The following is a 20,047-nucleotide window of genomic DNA, read 5'->3' on the forward strand; positions in this document are numbered from 1 at the left end:
GAAAATTGTGGAATCTAAGGCTTCCAAATAAAATCAAAATACATGTTTGGCGGATGTTGTTTGAGGCAATTCCAGTACGTGCAAATCTCATCCATAGAGGAGTGGTGATCCATGAAATGTGTCCAAGTTGTAATTCTTATCCCGAAGATATCGCACACGCATTTTGGTATTGTAGATTGATAATGGTCGTGGAGAAGATTTAGCAAACTTTGTACTGGTTTGTTGGAGCCTATGGACAGACAGAACGTAATCTACTAGTTTTTTCAGAATAAAGTCAAGGACTGAGAAGATGTTTTAACAAGAGTCCGTAGAACTAAGGAACACTGAAGAATCTTCTCTGAGATCCAATTTGATGTTGGAATACAGACTAACACTCGATCCTTTTGGCAACCACCAATTACTGGAGCTTTTAAAGTTAATGTTGATACTGCAGTTGCACAATCATTGAACCATTTCGGAGTGGGAATTGTGGGACGTGATGACAATGGTTATCTGATATTTGCTGAAGGTTGGAATTTCTAGGGATCTTTATGTGTTAGAACCGCAAAATACGAATCTTTTGTTCCGAAATCCAAGATGTCGAGATTCAACATTGCAGAAGGAATGCAAATCAAGTGTCGAATGAGTTAGCTCGACATAGTTTTCAGAATCATATATAGTTTGTTTACTCGCATATCAACTTGCATATAATTTCGTCGTTTATCACTAAAGTTGTAATCTTGGACTTATTGAACATGTAATTGAAATTATTTTAATAAATAAATAAAATTTCCCCATTAAATTGTACAAACAAAAATTTTCAAAGGTGGTGCCACTAAAAGATTCCCCTATCAAATTCCGACGCCGCCCCCACGGCCTGTTACATCCGGTGGATAATTGTCATTATAAATTCAATGTGAGATCCATAGGGACTACATCTATACTTGGGCTCAGTTTGGTTAGTAGGATTAAAGGTGGATAAATTATTAATGTTTTGTTTGCTTTGATTTATAAAGTTGACATTGACTATTTGTGGGACAACTTTTACTGTGTGTATTGGACAAGAGATCCGATAATAGAAGAAGGATAAAACCTATCCCACAACTCTAATACATATTAATGTCCTAAATACCCCTGATTTATAAAATCAAATTTGCAATTTATTCTTTACCTCATTCTCCCAATTTCTTCAGCAGTACACTCTTGCCAATTGTTTTGGTTGATCTTGCTCTCAATTGTTTTGGTTATAATGAAATATTAATTTTCTTTATTTATTTCAGCGATCTTGAGGAATGAAGTTGGCTGGTTCGACGAGGAGGAGAACAATTCCAGCCTTCTTGCAGCCCGTTTAGCCACCGATGCCGCGGACGTAAAATCAGCCATCGCCGAGAGGATGTCGGTGATACTACAGAACATGACTTCTCTTCTTACATCTTTCATTGTTGCCTTCACAGTCGAATGGAGGGTCTCACTGCTAATACTTGCCACATTTCCCCTTCTAGTCCTGGCAAATTTTGCTCAGGTAAAATTTGTGGGGGACTAGGTCGTTTTAGGCATTTTCATTGAAGTAGGGGCCAACCCAGAAAAACATGCTCAAGCTCTCTGTTACCTCTTCGATTCCGATGTTTCACGGATCTGGCCTCAGCTTTCAATCTTCACCGGCGAAGAGAAGTGAGAGGGTTTTCATTTGATCTGTGATTTATCGGAAGACGGTCTCTAGGTTTGGGGGAGGAAAGAATATTAATTGTTTAATAAATTAAAATATTATTATGAAGGGTATTTTGGTCAACAACACATTTAGCATAATTTTATCCATCTCATTAATTTCACACCACACATGATATTATATATCACTAAAATTATATATCTTATCATATCAACCATTTATAAATCAAATTATTAATCATTCAATTATCACATCCTACGTACCAAGCGAACCCTTGGAGTTTTACATTTTTGGGCATTTGCGTTCGGTGGAACCATCACTGATTTCGAAGTAAATTTCTGTTTTTGGAGAAAATGCGAATGAAGGGTAAGGCCTTACACGCATTCCAAAATCAACACCAACCCTACATTTTTAAATACCGCATCCCACACACTAACCATCTTGATCTCTTCCTTATCTTCCTCCTCTCATTTCAACTCTTCCTTCCTTTCCATTAGCTCCAGCGTGGAGTTTCTGTATCTGGAGCGTTTGGTCTATGGTGTACTGTTGTTTCTTTAGATTCCTTTTATTGGTTTGTGTTTTGGTCTTTTTTTTTTTATTTGGGTACTTCTAAAGTTTCGATCTTTCGCAGTTATTTCCATTGAGCGGGTTTTTTTCCTCCTTGTAGACGTATGATTTAGTTTCATCCTCTGCCTATTACGAAACTGTGATTTGAGTTCGGTGGTCGGTGGTTTGGAATTAAATTTCTTTTCTGTCAATGGGCGCTTTAGATGAGGATCATTATAATGTGCAACTGGAGAATAGAGTGAATCTTGGAGGCTGTGTTGAGCTGGATGTTGAGGAGGAGATTGAAACTGTGGCCAGTTGAAGATTCTGTGAAGGTCCTGTTGCAGGGATTGGGTGAAGATATCAACCGTGAAGGTCTTTTAAAGACTCCTATTAGAGTGGCCAAGGCTTTTAGAGAAGGGACCAAAGGTGATCCTTTCTTGCCTGCATATAATGTAAAAATCCCATTATTGCGATTGGATCTTCGCTCTTTTTGATTATATATATCCTTAACAGATGAGATATGTAAGATTTGTGTGATGGGGTTCATAAGTCATGATATATGGGAGCTGTAAAGTTTTTCATTGACTACTGCTGAATGTTCCATTTAAAAGCTGCACATATTAACTTTGGTTGACACCTTCTAAGACGGGTATGGTATCATAAGGAGTATGACAAGAATCAGCATATCTGTCAAAAAGGCTGAAGCATCAGGTTGCTGAGATGGAGATTTTGGTAGTAAGAACTAATATAAAAATATTGATCCTTTGGTATGGGTGCTTGATCATAATTTTTTTTTTATCTTGGAATGAATATGAACCAGGCAACTAATTGAGCGGCTAAGTCAATTATGTGATGTTCACTTCTTGATTCATGCATACTTACTGAGGCTCCACTTTCATATTTTGTTGGGGTTGAAAGCATTTTTCTGCTAAAAGATGGAGTGGTGATATCTGCTCATGTTTCCAGGTTATAAGCAGAAAGTGAGAGATATTATTGATGGTAGTTTATTTCCGGAAGCTGGGGTAGAAAACAGAATTGGTCATGGTGGTGGAGCAGGTGGACTAATAATTGTTCGGGATCTTGATCTATTCTCGTATTGCCAGTCTTGCTTGCTTCCATTCCAGGTTAAGTGTCATATTGGCTATGTTGCATCTGGTCAGCGAGTTTTAGGCCTAAGCAAGCTCTCTCGAGTTGCTGGAGTTTTCGCCAAGCGGCTTCAAGATCCTCAACGACTGGCTGGTGACATTTGTGGAGCTTTGCAGCATGGTATCCAACCCACTGGAGTTGCTGTTGTCCTCCAGTGTTCACACATTCATTTCCCGAATTTTGACTCTGCCCTCTTTGATCCAAATCATCAAAACTGGGAGAAGATGTCAGTAAAGTCAGGATCAGGAGTTTTTGGCAATGAGAAGGCAGCTATCTGGACTGATTTCCTTGGTCTTCTGCGATTCCGGGACATAAATGATGATGGCACCCATTCGGCATCCTCAAAAGATAAGTATTGGTGTCCATATCAAACATTTTCCAAGAAGCTTGCATCAGATTCGACAATGCTTGGTGCTGCAGCTTCAATTCTTCGTTCCTTGGGTGAGAACCCATTGAGGGAAGAGCTTACAGAAACTCCATCTTGCTATTTAAAGTGGCTAATGAACTTTAAAAACTCAGATTTGGACCTGAAGCTGAATGGATTTGTTCAAAGTAAGAGAGTTACCTTAACTTCCGATGTGGATCTAAGTAGTAACGAAGAAAAACATCTCCTCTGTTCTGAGCTGAACCTGTCGTTGTGGTCATTATGTGAGCACCATTTGCTTCCCTTTCATGGTGTAGTGCATATAGGCTATTATGGTTCCAGCAGAGTCGAACCTATCGGAAAATCTCTTCTACAGTCAATAGTTCATTTTTACGGTTTCAAGCTCCAAGTTCAAGAAAGGTTGACCAGGCAGATAGCTGAGATGGTTTCCTCGTTTTTAGGTGAAGATGTAATGGTGGTTGTTGAGGCTAGTCACACTTGTATGATTTCTCGAGGGATCGAAAAGTTTGGGAGCAATACCGCTACAATTGCTGTCTTGGGTCGATTTTCCACTGATCCCACGGCAAGGGAAAAGTTTTTGCAGATTATTCCCGACTTCACTGCTTCTTGATTTTGGCTTGATATATTTATTCCCAGGATGGTTCTTTTGCTGTCTATGACGGCCACAATGCATGGAAGATATGGAGCCAGACTCGTCCATGAACTAAAAAAATCTTATCCTGAGTTTGATATTATGAAAGTGCTTATGTTACTGCTATCATAAATGGATCCACAATTTCGCTTTTTCTAGCTAGTCAAAAGTTTGATCTTATTTGGCAAGTGTTTCATCTGAAGCGGCTGTGAGATGATACAAGGGATAGTTTCCCAATCCATCAATGGTGCTTGAATTTTGTTTTCACTGCCGATTTCATTACTATTGAAGATGATCATGTTTTTTTTTAATAGGAGTGGCGTTCTTCTGTAAAAGTTATATCAAGATATGGTGTTTTTGACTGGTTTATCAAAGTACTGTAAAAATTACTGCTAAAGTAAAAAAATAAATGTTTACTCTCTCCTGCCCTGTTCCTACAGCAAAAATACAAAATTTCATATGCCGCGAGCTGGGGCACAGTGAGCACAGACGGGGCCAATATTTTTTTGGAAAAAAATGTTTCCCCTAAAAATGTTTCCCCCGCCATTGAGGAGGGGCTTAAATCATAGAGGACAAAAATTTGTGTGAGACGGTCTCACGGGTCGGAATTTGTGTGGTATCTCTTATTTGAGTCATCAATGAAAAAATATTACTTTTTATTGTGAATATTGATAGTGTTGACCGTCTCATAGATTCGTGTTCATAAGAGATATATTTTAAATCTTTTGTTGTTATCTAACCCAAGGATTTCCTAATAATATTTGTTTGTTTTTATATTTATATGACTACATAATACAATTATTTATTTATATGATATTTCAAATTTCTATTGCACATATTAAATTTAAAATGTCATCTTAATTAATGAAAAATACTTTTTTGCTCGTTTAATTTTTTATATTAAATATTTTACATAGGAGTTAAATAAATTGAATTGATTAAATTTTCATTTTGCTTTAATAATTGAGTTTGAATTTAAAATTTCTTGAAAAATTAGAGTTTGACTTCATACTTGAAAATAATTAATTGTCATCTGACCAAATTTGCACTCATATATATAATAGGGAGTGTTTTATTATTTTTATGCTAACATACTATTGAATTTTCTTAAGTTCAAATAATTAGTTATAAATATATACGTGTATTTATATATTATGAAATATAAAAATTATTATATATATTTACGTAATATGTATTATAAATAATATATATGAAGGTAATATGTATGTATAAATTATACACACAATATATTATAATATTATATTATATCTATACACACAAATTATATTATTATATACATTGCATTATTTGATGTTCGTATATATACATTGCATTATTTGATGTTCGTATATATGTTATATGCCTGAATAATATATATAATATTAAATTATTTTATATTATATTATATATATATATATATATATATATATATATATATATAAATTCGAAAATCACACTTTTAATAATATATATCAAAATAACTACAAATATATTTTTGTTAAAACAACAAATATAAATATATAATATGTAATAACTAATAAATTTATAAATTACAATTTTAAGTGTAAGGAAATGACCTGTGAGAAAGGAGGGAAGTAGGGCCGATAGGGATGACCAAATCAAGAACGGGGATTATATTGAATTTTAATGTCCGACGTCTCTGGTAGAGGACAGAGGCGGGGAGTATCAGATTTTTTGGATCCTCCATTTCTCTCAATAGCAAGATAGCCAAAGAACTTCAGGGTTTGATAAATGGCAGGTTGTCGGTGCTCTTGTTCAGAGGTTGTTTTTGTGTCTGGTTTAGTATGTCGAGGTGCCCCTTCACATACTCTGATTTCCAATGTAATTATTCGATATTTGTAGTTAAAATATTTTCTTTTTGTTAAAAAAAAAAAAAAGACAGGCCATCTCTTTTCTTTTTTTCTCTTTTTTTCTTGATGTTATGATCAAGTGTACATCTTTAAGCTAAAAATTACAGCTGTCAATCAAGAAACAAATTTATTTATGTATACTTTTTTAGTATAGAGTGCACCTATCTGAGTGCTAATAGGTCGAGGTGTTAGGTAAATAGGTCTGAAGATGCGTGTCTATCTACTTGTATTGTCTCATATCTTTTAAATATATATCAGTATTATCATTTTTCTATCGTTGGCTCTATCATCAACGGAGATAATATTATCTGTTAAGATCTGACATCAATCTTTTATGGTTCACGTCGGCAACTAGATCAAACGAAGCAAACGTCGACAATTTGATGCACGAGAACTTCTTAGGAGTTTACCCATCACAATATTATTCTTATTCATGTATGTTTCCATCCCCAAGAAATATAGAAATATGCTTCTTGGGATACTTGAATCTATGAATTAAATCTTATACCAATTGTTAAGATCAAACGTTTATTACTAGGTTAAAAGCTATAGCTGTTAGACAATACACAACTTTATTTCTTTATATTTGTGGCAGCGCAGAGTGCACATACTTGAATGCTAATAGATTAGGCTGTTAGACTTGTGAGTACGAGAAATCTCTGTCTAATGTCGTCTCAATCATACATGATTAACCCAACACTCTCTATTCAATTGACCAACATAAAATTCAAAATTTTTTTTCCAGATCAAAGTTAGCTAAAACTTAGACGTGCTGCAACTATTTATTATGTACAGCAATTATAGAGCTACATATAAAATAATTGAGAGATTTTCTTATTGATTTGGAACTTTTTTTTATTTGTGTGTGTGGACCAGCCTCTTCCATTTATGAACAACGGGAAATTTGGGTTCAGTCCTCAGCCACCATTTTTTTTTGTGTTCAGTCCCTAGGTACTTTTTTAGTACCACATTTCCACATGAAGTGTACCACATTTCCACATGAAGTGTACCACATTTTGTATGACATAGTACCACAATTTTGTGGGTAGGGAGTGAAGCCAAAAAAATTTTTTGATTGGGGATTTTTCAATAACTTCCCTATGAACAACCCCCAAGCTCGGTTATTTAATGGCGCACTTAATAAGAAGCGGATGAAAATTGCACAACCACCGCTTTCTTCGGTTTTGGGTATCAATCAACATCTACTCTCTTTAATACGTAAAAAGATCCATTTAATTTTTATTGGTTTTACTTTATTGTATTTTGCTAAAAGCCCGAGCTTTTGACTAAGGGGCTTCTAAATGCGCGTTTGCAATCGATAAATAAAAAAAAGAGATATTTTACTTAAAATAAATCTGTTTTAACTCGAATTCTCCGTTGACTTTTAGAAGTTTTTATTAAAATTATTTATTTATCAAACACCATAATTTTCAACTTTTCACTTTGTTTTCGGAAGAGTAAGTCTCTTGTGAGATAGTATCACGAATCTTTGTCTGTGAGACGAGTCAACCTTATCGATATTCACAATAAAAAATAATACTTTTAGCATAAAAAATAATGTTTTTTTTCATGGATGACCCAAATAAGATATATGTCTCACAAAATACGACCAATGAGATCGTCTCACACAAATTTTTGTCGTTTTCGGATAATGATAACAAAAAAAAACTTATGGTTCAAACAATGCAAACACATCAGGATGGGGTTAAGTTGTCAAAACTCGAACGTTCGTGGGTGGATAAATATCAAATTGAATTAGTTCAAAGCAAGGTAAAATCGAGAATTTTTTTAATTATATAATAATTAGGGAGAGAATCAATTTTTTACATCAAATCAAGAAACCAGATGAGAGTACTTCCAGAATGGTCAATTCAGCCAAATTCAGTATCTATAAAATATCCTCAAAGAACCTTGCCACCGGTCTCGATATGTTTTGACACATATCTGAATCCATTAAACATAGCAAGAGGGGTACAGTGTTTATAAAAAGTATTTTGCATCCCAGATTTGATGCGAACCACCATTCAAACAAACTTTAGATGCGAACCACCATTTCAACTTTGTTCTAATCGACTTTCATGTGCTCAGATCCCCATAGTTCTGTTGCCTATTTATACAGATCGAAGTCCCAAAGAGAAGTGAAAGAAATAGTCAGAAATGGAGTTGGAGATGAACAAATCAAGAACAAATCTTCATGTTGTGATGTTTCCTTTCTTTGCTTTTGGTCATATAAGCCCATTTGTTCAACTATCCAACAAGCTCTCCTCTAATGGCGTCAAGATCTCATTTTTCACGGCACCAGCCAATGTTCACCGCATAAAATCAATGCTTAGTCCCAATCCCACTCTACAAATCATTCCTCTCACAATCCCAACGGTGGAGGGTCTTCCACCAGGCATCGAGAGTACGGCTGAGCTTAGTCCCTCACAATCTGAACTGCTCAAAGTAGCACTTGATCTCATGCAACCACAAATCAAGGATCTTCTGTCGCAACTTAAACCCCATTTCGTCATCTTCGACTTTGCTCAAGAATGGCTTCCGAAAATGGCTTCCGAGTTAGGCATCCAAACGGTGTTCTACTCGGTCTTTATCGCTCTTTCTACTGCGTTCCTGACTGTCCCCGCTAGGCTCCCTGAGCAGACAAGGTATCCAACTATTGAAGAAGTGAAATTTCCACCACCAAATTTCCCAAAAACCTCCATCACTTCAGTGAATACCTTTGTAGCCCGAGATTTTCTTTACTTGTTCAACAGTTTTCACGGAAAACCATGCGTGTATGATCGCGTGATTTCAGGCCTAAAAGGCTGCTCAATCATCCTCGCAAAGACCTGCAACGAAATGGAAGCTCCTTACATAGAATACGTCAAATCCCAATTCGAAAAACCCGTTCTTTTAGTCGGTCCGGTCGTCCCCGAGCCCGGGACTGATCCCTTGCAGGAGAATTGGGCTAACTGGTTAAGCCAGTTTGACGATAAATCTGTCATTTACTGTTCATTCGGGAGCGAAACATTCTTGAACGATGATCAGATAAAAGAACTGGCATTAGGACTGGAACTCACCAACCTGCCATTCTTTCTCGTACTAAATTTCCCCGCTGATAAAGACATCTCAGCAGAGCTGAAGAAGGCCCTTCCAGAGGGATTTCTGGAGAGGGTGAAGGGCAGAGGTGTCATTTCCACCGGGTGGGTGCAGCAAAAGCAGATTCTCGCTCACAGCAGCGTAGGGTACTATTTATGTCATGCAGGATTTAGCTCTGTAATAGAAGCAATCCTAAACGACTGCCAGCTTGTAATGTTGCCACAAAAGGGTGACCAATTCTTGAACTCTAAGCTTGTGTGCGGGGATTTGAAGCTTGGGGTGGAGGTAAATAGGAGAGATGATGATGGGTATTTTGGGAAAGAAGATATAAAGACTGCTATTGAAACCATGGTGTTTGGAGACAGAGAACCTGGGAAAACTATCAGAGACAATCAGAAGAAGTGGAAAGAGTTTCTTCTTAACGAGGAAGCTCAGAACAATCTAATCAAGGATTTGGTGAAGGAATTGGAGGCAGTAGCAGGAATTTCAGACACTTGAGAGGAATCGGACTTTTGTTCCTGGAACTAAGATAGATTTGGTATTGAGATCGGGATCGTAGCACAGTGATCTCGCCTCTTGTCAGATTAGTTGATTCTCCGACTTCGAATCTTTCGCGCGTGTGTGTTGTAATAAAAAAATATAAATTTGGTACTACTAATGTTGTTTTTTAATAAGGGATTGGACCTTAATTTATGTCAAATCTGTCATTGAGTTACTAAATCATTTACTAAAGCTGATTGAATTTTCACTAATTAAAGGTAGTTATAAATAATGATTTTGATGCCTTTGCTGCTCTTTTATTGGGGTTTAGATTTACCAAAGTTTTGTAGTGTGTTTTTGGATGCTATTTTAAATTTATATTTTATCACAGTGATTATTAGGAAAAATGTAGAAATTATATATGAAACACATGGTTGAAACTGGTTTCATATCTTTTATTACAGGCGGATTCTAATATATTATTTGAATACTCTGTCAATAATACACATGAAAATCAATGCTGCCGCAAGCATATAGAGATGCCTGCTCTTCAACTAGTTCACTTTTCTTTCCTTATACATTTTTTTTTTTAATAATAAATAATTTGAAAAGGGCCCCAGAATTTTTCTTCAACGATGTGCTCCCTGAGATTGTTTTGAAAACAAAAGGATATAATTGAGTCAAATAATCTCATGAAATTTTCATCGAGTTAATATTTTCTCTGTAACTGCTGTAACATATTTGAGCATTTTAATCTCTTTTAATGCCAAAATTGTATCAAATACTCTTGAGAAATTCTCGTGAAGCTAATATCTCATTGTAACATTTTTTAGTATTTCAATTTATCTCCTTCCTTTTAGCATGCAGATCTTTATCCTATGAGAAAGTTACGTCAAATATTAATCAACTTTTTTTTTCATGTTTTCCACTTTTTTTTTTCGTGATCAATATAGGATTTAAAAGACAATAGTGGGAAACTATGATTTGTAGAAAAAGAATATCATTTTGGGATGCCATCACCATCATAGATATATCAGTGCATGATCAAAAAAATTTAAGAAAGAGACTAGATTGCTCCACTGCGTTACAGAGAAGGGTATTAGCATTTCGGTTGTCCAACATTAGCCAATTAATTCCCAAAAATCTCTCTTATACTATAAATCAAAGTTTCACAATAGTTTCCTTAAAATTCTATATTCAACGCTATAAATATAATGGAAAACACAAAAACACAAAAAAAAATTGATGGATATTTGACGCAATATTTTCATAGAGATAGGGAGGGGTAAGTCAATCGGAATCGCGAAACAAGAAGGAATACATTAAAGTACACGCTTCAGTAATAAAGTTGTTAAAATCGTATCTTACTCCAAAGAGTAAATCAAAAACATCTTTCCAATTAACTGTGAGCATCTACAGAGTCATGCCTAGCAACTTCATAACACTTACTTCCATAACTATCTACTCTATATTCACCCCATGACAACAATGTGAACAGTATTTCTGGGGGAAGAATTTCCCAGAACATTTATTTGGGTAGTACTTTAAAGTATATCACTAATTAAAGGTTAGATTTGCGGTCAACTTTGATAAGGACGTCTCACATGACCACACACCGGACGAAGCACGGTTGTGCCATGTCAAAGGTGATGAACATGGTGGAATGGGGAGGATGTCGCCATTAAGGGGCGGTCCAGGATGTTGGATTGAAAGGAACCTATGGAAAATCCCGCGGATTGTGGAGCTCCAATTGGTGGATGTGGTACTGAACTGCAATTGGTGAAAAAAGTACAAATATTAATACAGAAGGCCATAAGAAACTCAACTACGTAAACCTCCAGTGGCCAAAAAAATTTGAAAAATGAAGTCAGCTTGTCCATGTCATAATTTCATAAATTGATAACGTTGTAAATCAGTGGGAAAGTCGAGCATCAATAAGAGAAAGGACAGGGATTTCGAATTGCACAATAAAAAATTTAATAGTCAATCCAGCTGAATTTTACTTTCTTCCCAACTTATTATGCTGCTCCAGTGAACAGCCCACTGCATTTTCACCACAAACTAAAAGTTAGAGTGGCTGTGCAATTTACCTGAAAGATAGGGATAGGGAAGACTCCACTGATGTAGTAATTACATTGGGATCAGAAGGAAATAATGACCAGAAAACTGCGAAGCAATAGCAACTATCATTTCTTCTTGAAGAAACCGAAATTTGTTAAGGCAGAGTTCATTCAGGAACAAGGTACTCAGTGAGCTAGAAAGTTAAATGCAATAACAATGACTACTAACACGATACAAGTTACCTGGTTGTGAATGTTCATGAAAACCATTGCAGATGTTTACATCCTGCACAGAAGGTCAGAACTATGTCAAGGAAAACCTTAGCCTCCTATATCTTATCAGAAGAAAGAGAAGCAAAAGAAAACATACCTCTTTTGTGCCTTGGCTTTTGCGGACCTTCTCTACAAAAAGTAAAAATAATCCTCATGTAAAAGGAAAGTTTCACAAGGCATGTGGTTAGCAATCAGAACAAACTAGATTCAATAGAAAATATATAATACATAAAACCTTGGCACATCCATGCCACCACAGCTGTCATCATCTAGTTTCTATTTATACATTTGCTACCAGTTTAGTACTAACCAATGCATAAGTTACATTTTACCTCATATCAGTTAGGTCTCACAACATGAGAATATTTACTCCTGTTGTTTTGGCCCAGAGAACATGTAAACATATATCTATATCAGATCAACACCTCAAAAATCATTAAAGGAGTGTTTTGGAATGCTTTTACTTATTTTAAAGTGATTATTCTAGAGATTACTTTGAAATCGGTTAGAAGCTGAAGCAAAGAGTGTTTGGAAATAGAAGTCTAAAGCTATACGAGCTAAAGTTTGAATATTTGAAAAATAACTGCATACAAACTTAATTTTTAGTTAAATGACAAACGTCTCCTTAAATTATATAAAATTGATCTCTTCTGACTATCTATATAATTATTTACATTATGAATATTATATCAATAATTTATTTTTCATAATATGAATGTTTGAAAAAATACATAAGACTAATAAAAATAAAATATAAAAAATGACAAAATTAGTATAAATATACAAAATATGCATAAAAAAATTCTGGAAATGCAAATTATATAAAAATATAAATATTATTTAAAAAATAAATGTAATATGATAAATATTTGAAAGATATAAATATTAACTTATAATTTTAATTCATAAAAAAAACAGAAGTAAGAAAAAACACACACTCTTGATTCTTTTGGATAAAAGTTATAGAAACTGAAGCTGAACTTTCATGCAACTAGCATTTAGGAAATACTTTCTAGAAGCTCTCCCAAACACTACTGAAATCTCACAACAGAACTTCATTACCCAAGTTTGGGGCGGTAGGGGTCAATGCGAGCGTCAAGCCAAGAAAACAATCATCTGATGCTGTTCCAAAGTTCCACAGGTTCAGTTCAAGATTTGGCTCAGAGCCTACAGTATTAGTAGAGCAAGTGGAGATCATAGATCTGCATCATTGAGAAGAATGCAAGTTACCAACTGCAATTACCTAGACTAAGCTGAAGCGCATGTCCAGGTAGACGAGGAATTAGCTTGACAACCTGTCAAATGGCAGAAGTAAGGTTCAGATGAAGTAACAACAGTAGGATTTCAGACATAAAGTGATGCATATTACATGAAAGAAAGGATGCTGCAAACATTGATCAGCGGTTGGCCTCTTTAATGGATCCCAAGAACAAAGTTTCTGTTACAGAAGAGAAAATTTAGCACATGGTTGCCAAATAAAACCCAAAAAAGTATCAGACTAAAACTACCTTGATTAAGTCAATTGCTTCAATACTTGCATTTGGAATGACATCCGAAAGATCAACAGGCATGATCTATAACAAAATACATAATCAAATCAGTTGAAAATATCAGAGAAAGAACTAAATGTAAAAAAAAAAAAAAATAGCAGATAAATGCCCATATTAAGTTGACATTACCTCTGAAAAAGTGATATCAACCAATCGCGAAATGTTAGTAGCCTCAGGAAATGTATTCCAATCAGGTGCTCCAAGTACACAGCAGATCTTGTATAATTGATCAATTTCACTGGTCATGAATGAAACAAAAAAAATAGGGCACGGTCCTAAAAACTTTACTAATTGTCTACTAGCTTGATGTAGATGACATCTCACATAAACAGCAGACAAGTCAGAATTTAAGGTACTTCATAAATGGAAACACACACACACACACAAGTTGAAATCTAACTAAATGACTGCATGTGACAAGAACTAAGATAAATGTGAAGAATGAAAGCAACGATACGGCTACAAGACAGATGAATCTGAAAACCAGATCAAGAATAGTCACCTTTCCCCAGGAAAAATCGGGCACAAAGTGAAAAGCTCAGCCAGTATAGCACCAACCGCCCACATATCTGTGAGGTTTTGTAATTAGACATACATTCAAACGTAAAGAAGGAGAAGACAGAAAGATCATTTAAAATCTCTCTTTTTCAGAAACAGCTAAATCAAAATCCACTAAAGTTTGGAGCACCAAATTCATCCACTCTGGGACAGATTACATCATTGTAATGCGTTATTAGAAAATGGCTGCACTAGCACACCCAATTAACATGAAATGAAGTCACTATAAAAAGTAGAGGTAAGACTACAAGATTTTGACTAAACTTAAAATTAAAATGAATGGAACTGTTAGAGAAAAATACGGTTTTTGTGTACCAACGGCAGGTGTATAGGATGAAGATCGCAACAATACTTCTGGAGCTCGATACCTTGTATAAATTATATGTACAATCATCAATCAGAAAATTACAAATCACAATTATGAGCAAGAAACGGTAGGCAAACAGAGATGTCTCACCAACGAGTGGAAACATAATCAGTAAAAGGGGGCATTGATGAGAGTTCTCTAGCCAGTCCAAAGTCAGCAATCTTTATTGTATTGTTTGTCACCAGCAAATTTTCTGGAAGCAGAAAGAATATAAATGAATTAGGTCCACAACTATGTTTCTTCCCTTCTTATAATAAAAGTACTAATCCATCTGGTGCGGAAAAATCTAATATACCAGGTTTTAAATCCCGATGAAAAAAATCATGTTTATGTACGTGAGCAAGCCCTTGAAGCAGCTGAGACATTAAGCCTCGAATATCTTCTTCTGAAAATGAAGTTCGCCGGTCTTTCATTATTTGGTATAGATTATGTTCCTGGACATAAAACCCAAGATCAAAATTGTATGGCAGTTTAGTTCCTCTACAATACTCATTTATTAAATGTCGTCCCTTCAAGGTCATTAGGTTTGAATTAACAAGTTGAATTTCTAAATCCACTTTTCCAGCATAAGCAATTTATTTGGCCCTTATCCACAAAGTCGATAATCCAGATATCTTTATGTCAGTTCCTGTTTCCCAGTGCCTCAACGCTCAACTCATTTGTTATCCATTTCACGATGTTGGTTCTTGATTTTGTTTGACAGTCAATGACTGTTTGTTTAATTCCTTTTTAAAAAAAATCTTGCATGACAAATCATGTTGCCATTCTAATATTCTGATAGTATGCTGCATTGCTCCCTACTAAATGTAAACTCGACAAAAAAAAATCAGAAGTTATTTGCAACAGAAAAAGATGTATTTTTTATCAGGCATAAGGGAAAAAGGGTAGCCGCTCAGAATTTGTAGTAAGGAATTTTCAACAAAAAATCGGTGACTGAGAAACTCTACCATAATTGTAACTGAAGGACAATTTGACAGATGGAAAATATATCAACCATACCATGTACTCAAATATGAAGAAAAGCTCATTATTTTCATGGACGATCTCCAACAACTTGATGATGTTAGGATGATTCAATTTACGGAGAGACTGCAAAGAAGGAACAAAGAAAAGTGTCAATTGTTTCTTCCCAAATACAAGTACAACCACCAGCTCCATTTAGTTGTTCAAGCTCCATTGTGATTTTATCAACAAGCAGAAAGCAAGTATCAACATGTATCACAAACCTTAACTTCGCGTAGGTTTACACATTCATCCCAGTAATAGAACTTTCTCTTCATTTTTTTGACTGCAACCTGAAATGGATATAGAACATAAAAAGGGTTCCACATTTCCTACTCTGTGGCTGTCACAAAGAAATAGAATGGACACTAATGCAGAAAGGCCCTTACAATCTCATATCTTTCAATGCTGATGGCTTTATATACACTTCCGCATGTTCCATCTCCAAGATCCTCCAGTATTTTATACCTGGTAAGAAAATGTAAATGAAAACGCCAATTCTCACAGACATGAGTAAGAAATCATGCGAGCAGTACTGAAAGAAGAAAAGTCAGAAAAACAAATACTCTCACCTTTCCATCCTTAATACACAAAATACTGAACAGTAAAGTTTAGGTCAATGGACTTCTAATCTCTGGAGAGAGGTTTCTACACAGTCTAAACAGAACTCTTCAACCAACTGTATGTTAGCATCTGCGTTTATGTCCATCACATAATACAATATGTAGTAAATGGCAGGCTTTTCATAGTAAGAACGATTGAAAATTAACCAAAATGCTATCAACATGCTTATATGCAGCCCTCTACAAGCTGCTAGCAATGGTTATCATTTAACAGCAGCCACAGCGCCATAAAATATTTGCTAAAAATGTTGCAGCAACTGATGTTCCAAAATAATCAACAACCATTAGCTTTAGCTTTTCGTGTAACTCAAATCTCAACCATCTGCTAAAAAAAGTTGAAGCGAAAATCAAATTAGCATTGACTATATCATAATCCTGTGAAATGAACAAAGAAACAGCTGTCATTGGAAACATAATGAATAACTGAAATCAGCTAAACTCGAAGCACCAAGCAAACATCGAAGGTTAACTACGTCAATCCATTTCTTTCCAGATCGAGGTTCAGCAGATCGCGAGAGATAAAAGAATACACTCGCATCGTTTGAGTCCTCTACTGCATGACATCACAATAACAACACAACTGATCGTAAAAGTTCCATCAAACCCACTCCGAATTTAAATATACTCACCAATAATTCAACATATAAGGGAAAAAAAACAAATCACACAATACGACTAATGAAAGGTTAAGAGAATTGGTAACGTAAAAATTAAATTCAACAAACTAAAAATAACGGGGAAAATTCAATCTCGAGAATCCTACATGCCGCTGAATTTTAAAAATGAACAACCTTTATTCGAATTACTCAAAACAATCTAAGGACACGCATGCGCAAAACTGATATTTCAAATTACAGACAACACTCAATAATCACAATTCAAAGAAGAGAATCTGAGACCCACCCCCGCACAAAATTCTTACCCAAAATCGAAAAGGATAATCAAAACGGAAACTTAGCGAATTGAACTCACCTTAACACAACATGAGTGAAAGAAGAAGGATCTGGAGAGAGAATTTGATGCCCGGATCAAGAATGTAACAAGGCAGGAATCGTTGAAAACAAGGCACGGACAGAAGAGAGAAAGAGAGAGAATTGGATGAACGAGAGGTAGGAGGGTATGAATATGAATATACTAACAGCAAAATCCGCAGAAGAAGCGTTTGAGAAGAAACCAAATTATACTGAATAAAAAATATTAATATATGCAATGACAATATTATTTTATTTTAATTATTAATATATTAACCAAAAGATGCAGCAAATATATTTTTCAAATAAATCCTTATGATACGTATATCCATGGAGATTAAAAGCTATTGTCATTATGAATATCTGATATCAAGATTTCAAATTAAGATGGGATTTTAAATTATTTCCAAAACAATAATTAAGAAAAGCTAATTTGATATTGATATTATAAAAACACTTCGTCAAAAAATATAAAATATAAAATTTCACGAGAAAATAAAATTACGTTGATATATTCGAAACGACATAAATTATATTTGTACTTGGAATTGAACCTTGAGTCCAACCATGTTTGATGATAAAAATAGCTTTTGCAAATGTTCATGAACTTTTCTTTTATAAAATTATACAATTTTGTAAAAAAAAAAAAAAAGTTCATAATATGTTGTTTAAACATATGCAAATATAAACTTATAATTTAAAAAAATTATAGTTTCCACTTGAAAGTATCCACATATTCTTCTCTCACATATCTTCCTACTATCTTATACAATTTTGTAAAAAAAAAAAAAAAAAGTTCATAATCTGTTGTTTAAACATATGCAAATATAAACTTATAATTAAAAAAATTATAGTTTCCACTTGAAAGTATCCACATATTCTTCTCTCACATATCTTCCTACTTTTTGTTCTACATATTTAAATTTAGTGACCATATATTTTTATATACTTTTTTGAACGTCATACATATTATTAAGAATCAAGAGAATTACCGTCTTCATTCAAAACATCAAAAATAAAATCTGGAGGAGTATTCCAGATCGATGTACGAGTATAGAAACAAGATGCCCTAGCAAGATTGTGGGCAACCTTGTTTGCTTGTCTATGTGTGAAACATACACTGAACGATGGACCATTCCCACCCCGATATTCCTTGAACCATTATGTATCGATGCATCGACGTTACATTTTAGTGCTTGAGTTTGTGGTTTTTGTCAGGTAACTCTCTCCTCGTCTTGCTGGTTTGTTCTATCTTCAGTTCCTTCGATGCTACGCATCGCTCTCCAATCTGTCAAGAGTTGTAACGCTGAGCTAACAACTAATTCAGCCGGTTTGACAATTTTGTTCCATAGCTTGTCGTTTCGAGCCCTCCATCATAATATCATTGTTATATTTTCAAGGGTGCTAACATATACTTTCTGGAAGAATTTAAACATTCATTGGACGAAACATTTCTCTTTTTTTTTTCTGTCTTTTTTGTAATCTGAAAGAATATAGTAATTATGGAACTTAGAGATATGGCCTGAATTATCGAATTATAAGGGCCCGCCTAATATATATTTAAAAAAACTAAAAAAACACATAAAAATCATTAATTAAATTGATCAACACAATATTTAATACCATTAAAATAATAAGGAATTAAAAGTGCATAAAACACAATTAGAAAAAAATTAACAAATTTATGACCATTGAAATTCAATATTGACCTGACCCATCATTAAATTTTATCATCTTTTGCTCAATCTATTTCTTGTTCATTTTCATCAATTATTTCAAGAATATTTGATATCTCCCGGATAAGAGAAATTGTTATGCTTTCTTTATATGTATCGTTATTTTGTGGTACATGGAAACATATATTCAGACATAAATTAACTAAACAAATAAAATCACAATTTGGTTCGTCAGTTTGTCATAGTCACTTTATCATTAACCCATCTCGCTTCTTTTACATGGCGGACGAATTAGCCCGATTAATCTAACTCATTTTGACAGTTTTAGTTATAAATGGTAATACGATAATAATATCTACGTTTTTTAAATATATATTTATACACGTAAAATATTTTGATATAATTTGTTTAAAAACAAATAAAACATTGATTACAATTTAAGATATCTGAACTTGGAAAGATAATTATAGTATGGAAAATATTATAAGTAATATTTAATGATGGATACCGATATTTATATTTATTGTTATTAAATTAAACATTTGAAAAACCTCTTCTTCCATCAAAATTTCAACGTCTTGTGCAATTGTTAAAATATAATATTAAATTGTATAGAAGTTGAATTATGAAAATATAAATTCCACTAGAAATTGAAATTTATTATAAGGAGAATTTTTTTTCCCAAAAATATTAATGCAACAAATTTTAATAACAGACGATATCCACAATCAAATAATTCTTATAATATTTTATTATAAGTTTAATTACAATAAGTTGATTTTGTTCAATTAGACGGTAATTCATATAACATCGTTGTTATCCATACAAATATATATTTTTAAACATGTCTATCGTCAAATGGTCTTGCGAATCAATCGATTTCCACATATCTATCTGATATATGTTTAAAATTAAAAGTAATATTTTTAGTATGAAAATAATATTTTTCATGAATCGAGTCTGGTTGGATATATGTCTCATAAAATTGACGGTAAGACGGTCTATTAGTGATCTCTAAAATATTTACCTAATTTTTTACTGTTTAAGTTCCTTAAAATAAGAAAAAAATTTGAAAGGATAAAGTTCTATTAATTAAGAAATTAATCTTTAGATAACAAATTTTCATGTGGATATTATTAAAATATTATTATTGGAAAGAATGTCACAAATGGAATATTCTTC

General features: G+C 34.1%; 3 protein-coding genes across 5 annotated transcripts; 2 read left to right on the forward strand and 1 right to left on the reverse strand.

The window, feature by feature from the left end:
- Positions 1–1,955: 1,955 nt before the first annotated feature.
- On the forward strand, positions 1,956–4,774 carry LOC140822414 (GTP cyclohydrolase 1-like). The gene is given in 3 exon segments (XM_073183179.1): positions 1,956–2,507; positions 2,509–2,620; positions 3,161–4,774. Coding segments are annotated over 3 exon segments (1,392 nt in total). The 5' UTR covers positions 1,956–2,402; the 3' UTR covers positions 4,336–4,774.
- A 3,400-nt stretch (positions 4,775–8,174) lies between these two features.
- LOC140822420 (anthocyanidin-3-O-glucoside rhamnosyltransferase-like) lies at positions 8,175–10,029 on the forward strand. The gene has a single exon (XM_073183188.1). It carries the CDS (start codon positions 8,385–8,387, stop codon positions 9,801–9,803), a length of 1,419 nt encoding a protein of 472 aa, XP_073039289.1. The 5' UTR covers positions 8,175–8,384; the 3' UTR covers positions 9,804–10,029.
- Positions 10,030–11,162: 1,133 nt separating this feature from the next.
- On the reverse strand, positions 11,163–17,400 carry LOC140822409 (serine/threonine-protein kinase MHK-like). 3 transcript variants are annotated; one of them, XM_073183175.1, is made up of 18 exons: positions 17,191–17,400; positions 16,168–16,540; positions 15,985–16,063; positions 15,820–15,888; positions 15,593–15,682; positions 14,889–15,027; positions 14,684–14,786; positions 14,542–14,594; positions 14,171–14,237; positions 13,798–13,906; positions 13,627–13,692; positions 13,488–13,556; positions 13,362–13,413; positions 13,181–13,285; positions 12,216–12,247; positions 12,089–12,131; positions 11,876–11,951; positions 11,163–11,555 (listed from the first exon to the last, which is right to left on the reverse strand). In XM_073183175.1, exons 2-18 carry the CDS (start codon positions 16,173–16,175, stop codon positions 11,426–11,428), a joined length of 1,290 nt encoding a protein of 429 aa, XP_073039276.1. In that variant the 5' UTR covers positions 16,176–16,540; positions 17,191–17,400; the 3' UTR covers positions 11,163–11,425. The 3 variants fall into 3 exon arrangements, with proteins under 3 accessions (XP_073039276.1, XP_073039275.1, XP_073039274.1); XM_073183174.1 differs by having other exon boundaries at positions 16,168–16,543; positions 17,191–17,388; XM_073183173.1 differs by having other exon boundaries at positions 16,168–16,593; positions 17,191–17,387.
- Between the last annotated feature and the right edge of the window lie 2,647 nt (positions 17,401–20,047).

This window comes from Primulina eburnea, unplaced genomic scaffold, assembly GCF_022965805.1.
Source record: "Primulina eburnea isolate SZY01 unplaced genomic scaffold, ASM2296580v1 ctg813_ERROPOS5677299, whole genome shotgun sequence".
NCBI lineage: Eukaryota > Viridiplantae > Streptophyta > Magnoliopsida > Lamiales > Gesneriaceae > Primulina > Primulina eburnea.

Coding starts and splice junctions, on each gene's coding strand:
- LOC140822420 (XM_073183188.1), top strand. CDS start 8,385: ATGGAGTTGGAGATGAACAAATCAAGAACAAATCTTCATGTTGTGATG.
- LOC140822409 (XM_073183175.1), bottom strand. Junction 15,683..15,819: donor TAAACCTACGCGAAGTTAAG/GTTTGTGATACA, acceptor CCTTCTTTGCAG/TCTCTCCGTAAATTGAATCA. Junction 13,286..13,361: donor TGCGCTTCAGCTTAGTCTAG/GTAATTGCAGTT, acceptor CTAATACTGTAG/GCTCTGAGCCAAATCTTGAA.